At 41.4% G+C, this 8,862-nt stretch overlaps 1 protein-coding gene across 1 annotated transcript; it reads left to right on the plus strand.

Moving 5' to 3' along the window:
- The first annotated feature begins 362 nt into the window (after window positions 1-362).
- On the plus strand, window positions 363-8,862 carry LOC119902981. The gene is made up of 8 exons (XM_038719377.1): window positions 363-437; window positions 5,951-6,032; window positions 6,830-6,862; window positions 7,228-7,359; window positions 7,450-7,548; window positions 7,748-7,855; window positions 8,070-8,164; window positions 8,309-8,862. Exons 1-8 carry the CDS (start codon window positions 363-365, stop codon window positions 8,402-8,404), a joined length of 720 nt encoding a protein of 239 aa, XP_038575305.1. The 3' UTR covers window positions 8,405-8,862.

The following is an 8,862-nucleotide window of genomic DNA, read 5'->3' on the forward strand; positions in this document are numbered from 1 at the left end:
ACAATAAAGTATATCTCTTTATCATTGAAATCTCTTGGAGCACGATAATCGCAGTGTCATCAGAGCAGGAACACGATGAAATCCTGAAGAAAGTTATGGAGAGAGCAAGGGAAGCAAAGGTGAAGTTTAACAAAGATAAAATCCAGTTTAAAATCGACACAGTGAGATACATGGGGCACGTCATAACGGCAGCAGGACAGAGGGCTGACGACACAAAGATCAAAGCGATTGCCGACACGCCGGCCTCAGAAGACTAACAAAGCCTCCAACGCGGCTGGGAATGACAAATTTCTGGCGCAATACATACCAAATGAAGCCTCACTCACAGCGCCCCTCAGACAGCTGCTTAAGAAGGATGTAGCATGGCAGTGGTGCTCACACCACAGCGCAGCGCTACAGACACTGAAGTCTACCCTCACACAAGCTCCAGTGCTGAGGTATTATGATCACAAAAAGCCACTAATGCTACAAGCAGACTCCTCAAAAGATGGACTGGGGGCCTATCTGCTGCAGGAAGGTTGCCCAGTGTGCTATGTCTCATGAGCGCTCACCAACACCAAAAAAAGGTACGCACAAATAGAGAAACAGTTGCTTGCTATAGTGTTTGCCACCAAGAGATTCCACCAATATGTTTATGGTAGAACAGTAATCGTGCAGTCTGATCATAAGCCTCTGGAGGTCATCGTGCGCAAGCACAGCACCAGCGCGCCTGCAAGGAATACTGCTACAACTGCAAAGGTATGATCTAAGCATCAATACACACCAGGCAGGCACATGTACATTGCCGACACACTCTCATGCGCTACTGCGAGCAGGAACGGAGGAAATGTTAACGAGAACCCCTGTGATGAGAGAGTTGTGTATGCCTTAGAGGCCACAGACGCCCTGAGTGAGGAAACACTCATCCAACTGAAAGAGGCAACCACAGCAGATAGCGTGTTACAAGCTGTGTGTGAGAAACATAAAAAAGGTTGGCCTACGAAGAAGTGTAGTCTAGACAGAAAACTACACTGCTACTGGGTGATGCGGCAAAATATCAGCATACTAAACGACATTGTAATGGTCTGAGACAAAATCGTCATACCCCAGAGCTTCAGGAGTGCAACGCACAAAGGCAAAGCATGAAAAGTCCTCTACTGGCCTGGCATGGCATGAGACATAGAGACAATGGTGGAAGTGCATGCAGTGCCAGCAGCTACAGGCTAAACACCAGGCAGAGCCGCTTGTCCCACATCAGGTTCCAGACCAGCCATGGATGAAAGTTGGAGCTGACATCTTCGAGTTGAGTGGTCAGTTGTATCTTCTGTTAGTCGATTACCTGACCAAATATCCTGAGGTGCTCAACATACCTGATAAAACAGCTTATACGGTTATTCAGAAAATGAAGTCGGTTTTCGCCAGGTACGGGATTCCTAGAGAGCTAGCAAGCGATCATGTCCCATTCGCCTGCTATGAAATGAAGTCGTTTGCAGATTCATGGGAATTCAAACTCACACATTTTAGCCCAGGTTTCCCCTCTTCAAATGGAATGGCTGAGCGGGCCATAAAGACTGTGAAGAAAGCCATGCAGACCGGCACTGATCCACATCTGGTGTTTTTGTCTTTGAGGAACACACCAGTGACAGGACTGAACATGCACAAATGTTGATGGAAAGAATCCTGCGGAGCACACTTACGTGTTCCAGTGCTGTGCTGAAACGGTCAACCCCCCAGCACATCCAAGACAAAATACAGGACCTGCAGTCACGCCGAAAGCAATACTAAAACCAGCATGCAAAGTCACTGCCAGCGTTGACCCCAGGTGACACCGTACACATGCAGACACAGCAAGGAATTGGGAGCCTGCAGTTGTCATCAGGCAGAGAGATGAACTACGCTCCTACACCGTGCAGACGCCGCAGGAAGGATGCTCAGGAGGAACAGGCGACATCTGAGGAAGATACACCCGAGTCTCTTCAGAGACACTCGCTTTGAGGAACATTTGGACTCAGACGTACAAGCTTCTCAGACACGTGAGTCAGATGATACACCATCGTAAGACCCGCCACCACAAGATTCTCCCCCTGTGAGTATGGACAGTAGACCTACATGCTACACCAGAGGTGGTAGAGCGGTCTGACGCCCTGCCAGGTACAGAGACTGATCTCATGGACAATTCATGCTGTTGTTCAATAAGTGTGCCTAGAGGGTTTTAAAAAATAGCACTTGCAGTTAAAAGGAAGGGGGTGATGGAGTGTTTAACTTGAAATGTTTTATGTATGTTCAAAATGTTTGCATGCTTCATACAAGAATGCAGAACAGAAAAGTGGTTTGGAATGATTTATGGAAGCCATTGGTTCATTGAACACATGCTTTATTAATTATTGAAATATACATGTTGAAAGTAGGCATGTTTAATGTTGCCACACCTGAGTTAATGGCTAAAGTTTAGGTAGCTGATTTTGTGGGACCACCTCCCACCACCACCTCTTGGAAAAGAGGGATGTGGTAGCCTATATTAGATTGAGCTCGACTGTGTTGCACTGTCAATGTTGCTACTGGGTGTTCGGGTTGTGATTTGGGCTCCTGTTGTAGAGATGTTGAAATGCGAATAAAGACGTGCTCGTACCGCAGCCTTGCCTCCGTGTATATGATTGCATAGTAGTCTAACCCACAATCTATTATACTATAGCAGGGTGTCCGCGGGGTCTTAAAAAGTCTTAAAAGGTAATAAATCAATTTTTGCGAAAATCAAGGCCATTAAAAAGTATAAAAAGTCTTGATCGCCATTTAACAGGGTATTAAATTTTGTGGATATTTTTGTCAATGTGAACATCCTTTTTGTCCAAAGAGTTTGTATAGTAAAAGTGTGGGTGAACATATTTATTTATAGGCGTATTGCGTAGCCAAAATTACTAGACAGGCAGAACGTAACGAGTTATTATTTTGTGTGACGTTAGGCGCAGGGATCTAGGATCTACCGTGCGAGCCTTTCACTCTCATACGCCCCTAAAAATAGATCCGTGCGAACCGAAAAACTGATTTACGAGCACAACCGACTGCAACCTTCCACCACGCCGGATCCCCAATGCTAACTGTTCAAAACGTGGTCGGACTGAGCTCTGTGGCCGCTTGAACAGCCCCGTTACTCAAAAACAAGAGCAAGATGCGCAGTCAGCAGGTGAAGCGGTAAGACAGCAGACAACAGGGAGAATATAAGCAGCATATTGGTTTGGCTAACGTTAGCTGGTTATTTAGCTACATCTGTGCCTTTTTATTAAAACACGTTCAACTTTTCATAAAGCCGAATATGAATATGTTTTCGGTGTTGCACTTTGTAGACTGTCCCTGCGCACTCGTCTCACAGCTGGCTGCACGTAGAGACCAATGTTATTTGTGCCGCTCCTAGGAAGACTCATTTATGTGACAATGTACTTGTAGCTTGTTGTCTACTTAACTACGATAATAAAGAGGAGTCGTTTGTGTTTCAAACATATTTTGCTTATGAGTTATTGATCCCGGAAGCTCGAATCTCATTTGTACTAGTTTCTCCTCCAGGTTGTGGATCGAGCCACTGTAGTGGAAAGATTTAGCCAGAGCCAGGATGCCATTGTGCCAATATGTGCTGCTTAGCCTCCTCCTCCTCCTGAGAGCAACACGTTCCCCTTGTTCTATTTACATCTGTTTTACTAAAGTTTACACAAATCAGCTTTAGGATGCAGAGGTGGGCTGTGTGGTTTTTTTGGTGGCTTCTAGCAGTAAGGTTTCAGATTGCAACCAAGAGCATACGCTTTACATATTTGTGACTGAAAATAAGTTACAACTATGTGAGGTAGTTATCAACTGGTCGGCGTTTACAGGCAAGCTAACATTATCTAGTTTGAACCAACTAAAACACAAAATCACACTGTTTCACATGTTTTGCAGTAATGTTGCGCACATAAACATCACAGCCTGTTTAAGACAATGGATTTTCGCAGGAAATCCGACGAGTCCTTCACATAGAAAACAGTAGGCCTAAACAGGCTATTATAGGCAACTGAGAAAGTTGGTGAATGCCTCAATTTTTAGGTGAGGTTACAACCTGGTCATGTATAGGTAATAAAATGTTATAGATATGTTTAAATACCTTTTAAAATCTCCACAATTCCCCTTTTAAAGGTGTGAGGCTGACTTAACCGGTTACAGCTGAAAGTGGCGCAGCAGTCTTAAATTATGTTGAAAAGGTCTTGAAAAAGGTCTTAAAAGGTATTGAATTTCACTTCTGGATTCCTGTATATACCCTGTATAGTAGTAGACCTTACATAGAGACGCACCAGTTTAATCATTGTTGTATGTCTTTGATATATTTAACCTCACTGTGTATTCACTTTAGTTAGTTAATAAATTTCACCTTAATCACAGGAACTGTGTGTGTACTGTTTAAATCCAAGTCACTGGACGGAGGACTCACGACTTTGATATGAGACCAACTGATTGATTAAACTGATTCAAAATGATTGGCAATTATTAACTAGCTGATCACTAGTAAATAATTGTGTAATTATTAAAGCTATACCCAAGGAGTCCTAAAGCCTTGGGCGGACAGCAAATTTTAGGTGGTGCCCCAAAACGAGTGCAAAAATAATATTTCCTATAACTTTATTAAAGATAAATACATAGGTTTGCTACACTACTTATTTGTATTCATGTGTATTACAATTTGAGAGCAGTCAATAAGAAAACATTTTGCTGCAATGTTTACATCCTATACTGTGTTCATTAACTAGGATGTTGCTGGAATCAGTACAGTTACAGACCCCCTGGTCTTCTAGTACCAGCGCAGTGAGGAAGGATGCTACTGTAGGCCTAGCACAGTGGTTCTCTACCTTTTTTGGGCCAGCACCCCCCTATCTAGTATCCAGGTCCCTTGCTGGCCCCCATCGAAAAAGATGTAGGCTATTTGCCCTGAATATTGTTGATTAATATTATTATTGTTCTTGTTGTTACCATTGTTATTAAAAACATGACAAATCACACAATTAAATGATAAACAACATTTATTACTATCCCAGGGTACAAAAAGCCATTTAATTAATAAGTATATAATTGTTCCTGTCATAAACTTTGTGTAAACCCAGAATTTTCTTGGATGGGGAATTAATAAGTGGGGGGTCTGGGGGTCATCTCCCAGAAGATTTTGAGCATTAAAGACTTAATTTTCTGCATACTGGTGAACTTTTCAGCACCGATTTACATAGACACACAAAATTCAGGTGGCAGGTGACAATTCAGAATATAACAATATAATGCAGTAAGGCTCTCAGGTATTCTTTATTGCTTTGAAATATGTTTCTCCTGTAGATCTTATTTAATATCATCCCTGCTGAGTCAACACACATGATGTAGTCTTCGCTACTCTTTTGTGTCTTTTGTTGATGATGGTAAATTAATTCATTTTAATTCAGTTATTAACTCCTGGACTTTAATTGGCTAGCTAATCTGTTTTAGCAGGTTTTCTACTCATGTTCATGTATTTAAACAGGATAACTGCAGGATATAACAGGAAAATACGGGAGAATCCTGGGGAAAACGGGAGGTTTAACAAGTATGCAACACTTCAGGCAGAAATTTCACCACAAATCCACATACACGTTAACTTCAGCACCCCGGATAAAGTGCAGCTCACAGTCCCAAATATAGCAAGTTTGCGCCTCAGTTACATTTTTACTCTCACGGCACTCACTGGTGTCGCATCAGGTGCTGGATGCTAAGTTGCTTTCAGGGTAAATCTGACAACGGAATATCCCCCTTGTAAATGTGATTGCAAAGCATTCATGGTGTATTCCTCAGAGAAATTAACGCTTTTAAGAGAAAGACATTTTCCATTGTAATATCAAGAAAGAGCGTATCCATTGGGTATCATCTGAAATTTTACAGATGATACTCTGACTTCTGTTCCCATGAAGGCAGCACGGAGCTGCGCCACTAGAAGCTGAAGAGAAGAAGAGTTACAATACACAACGTCTTGCTCCAGTTGCAGTGGAGTAAACTGGCGGCAACTGTTACATATGGTACTGCTTATATTATTTCACCAACTGATACAAAGTACTGAATGCGGATGGGGATGTGTGATAATAAAACATTAAAAGGTAGCTGTAGCAACTTACAGAGTCTACCTAATCAACTAACTAAAATATTACATGGTAATTTGGCATCTTTGTAGTTTGTGTGGTTTTTATATAGAGATTTGTGTTTCCAGTGTCTAAGTCTTATATCATAATGGCCATGTATACAGTACAGAGTGGCATAATACAGCATAATAAGAGTGCCCAACGGTAGGAATGAAATGCAATAAATAGTTGTTCAAATGTTGCAGAAATTGGGTCATATTGTGACTTTGAATGTTTGTACATTGGAGATGTTCAGCTTTGAGTATTCATAGTCTACATAGTCACATTTTTGGCAACATTAGTCATTGGATTTTCAAGAACAACATTCTATGTCGAAAAAATCTTTAGAGAAAGACAAAACAGGTTCAACATGTTTCCAGGTCGTCATGTGCCAACACTGTTCTGTTTGCCACTTGCCAGTCCATCATGGGTCGCTTTGCTCTGTACTTCCTTCTCCTGATGACTTTGCTGCTTCTCTACAATGACATCACAATCACATTTACTACTGAACAAGTGTACAATATATACCATGGCATGGCTTGTTTCTAATGATAAAAATTATTATTTTTTAAACATGTGGGTAACTCACTAACGGCTTCAAATGACAAAACTTGTCACTTGTAACAGCATACTTTCTCACATTTATGTTTTTTCCAAATAATGGTGAAATCACAAGTTAATTTTTCTTTATTTTTTAGCTCAAACAACAGTTCCAAATATCAGCCAAACAGGTAATGTCAACAACACCACAGTGTACACTAATAATTCTTTGGTCCGGTTGACTTGGGGAAGAGACACTTTGTGACTTTAGTTATTACCTTCAGTGTGTAGTATAGGAGGCAACAGCAGGGAGTGTCGAGCTCTTTTGTTACTCTGCTCCACTAGATTATGCACTTCAGTGGATGAGGTGGTTCGTGAATATTATTATTTATTATTATAAATACTTTTACTACTTTTAGATCATACTGGCAGGCTCATCTTAGATTGGCTGGCTAAGTGTTAATTGTGTAAATTTCTGTCCATGGATCTTAATTGACAGCTGTAACTTTGTTATTTGTCTTGAATTATTGTTTCACCAAAACCGTGTGTGCTCCAGGCTGTGCAGGTCCTCCAGTGCTGTGTTGTGCTCGTCAAAATAACAGCTGTTTTAGGGGAGGATGTTTTTGTGATGAGGTCTGTGTGTCAGTTCGGGATTGCTGTCCTGACCACAGCTCCACGTGCACACAGCGTAAGTGAAGCAGAACACAAGAAATCAAAGGTGCATCATTTCAAGCATTCAGTCTTAAGTCAGTTTAAAATCTTTTCTTCTTGACTACAGATTTCACTACTGCACTACCAACTGGATCCAGTACAACCATAAACAGCACCACGTCTACACCAGTAGATGGCAGCAATACCACAGCATCCATTACTACAAGTAAGTCATTAAGATGTTCTTTGCTGAAGCTGTTTCAATAACTCATACTTGCTGGACTATATTTTCATCTCGATGCTGAAAGTTTGTTCCACATCTTGTAATAAAATGTATTGATGTTCTCAGGGCCAGAGTCAACAATAGTCCTCAGCAGTTAGCATTCAGTCTAAGTCAATTTAAAATCTTTTCTTCTTGACTACAGATTTCACTACTGCACTACCAACTGGATCCAGTACAACTATAAACAGTACTACATCTACACCAGTAGATGGCAGCAATACCACAGCATCAACAGTTTCTATTACTACAAGTAAGTTATTAAGATGTTTTATGCTGAAGCTGTTTCAAAAACTCACACTTGCTGGACTATATTTTTATCTCTATGCTGAAAGTGTGTTCCACATCTTGTAACTAAATGTATTGATGTTATCAGGGCCTGAGTCAACAATAATCTGAAGTAGGTATGTTGCTGCCAATCCATGCTCAATAACGCCTCAAGCTTTTGACAATTTCACTGTCCTCAGGGCCGACGCGGACAGAAACAGGGGTTGTTCACCTTCACTTATCTGCTTTAACCCATAAGGAGGAAAGTGAAGATGTGTTAGAGGGTGTGTCTACTGTAAGTAGCCTACATGTAATTTGCAAATAAGCTTCATGAAATTTGCAAATAAGATTCATGAAATTACAGTCTCACAAAGAGACCGTCCATCACACCGTTTCCACGTGTAGCTTGTTCAGTGTGTGTTTCTTTCTGTTCTCTCAGTTTGTATCCCATGTCCAAGCACTTCTCCAGCAGAGCTGTGGAGGATGCACCCTGAATATAACACGCATCAAACTCACCCGTCCATCATCTGTGTGACCGGGTCCATGGTGCAGCTGGTCCCGAGGAGACAGCGGAAGTAGAAGTGTTGCAGCAAACCTCCACCCTCAGGTGGTTGAGGGTTATTAGCCTAGCATATATGTAGGCTTTTCTTTGTTAGTTTTATTTTTTTCACGTTACACCCCACCTTCCCCAGGCCCTGTCACCAACGACATCTTGGTTTTAAATATTTTTCCAGATGTTTTCCTATAATATTTGGTGTCTTGTAGTCATTAGTCTATAGGTGTTTTGCTCTGTTGTGGCAGGAGGGTTTTGACCGGATTCACACACAGCAGCATGAACAAACTATAGTTCCGAGCAGCCCAGTGATGACAAAGGACTACATTTCTAAACTATGCTGTTTTCTATCATATTGTTTTACTGCCATAACATGTGGTTCTGTCAAGATGTGAACACTGTTGCAAGGGTAATATTAAAGTATTTTGCACAAAAAGTTA

Source organism: Micropterus salmoides, unplaced genomic scaffold, assembly GCF_014851395.1.
Source record: "Micropterus salmoides isolate LMB-PRFRI ecotype aquatic unplaced genomic scaffold, ASM1485139v1 Ms_hic_scaffold_14, whole genome shotgun sequence".
Lineage (NCBI taxonomy): Eukaryota > Metazoa > Chordata > Actinopteri > Centrarchiformes > Centrarchidae > Micropterus > Micropterus salmoides.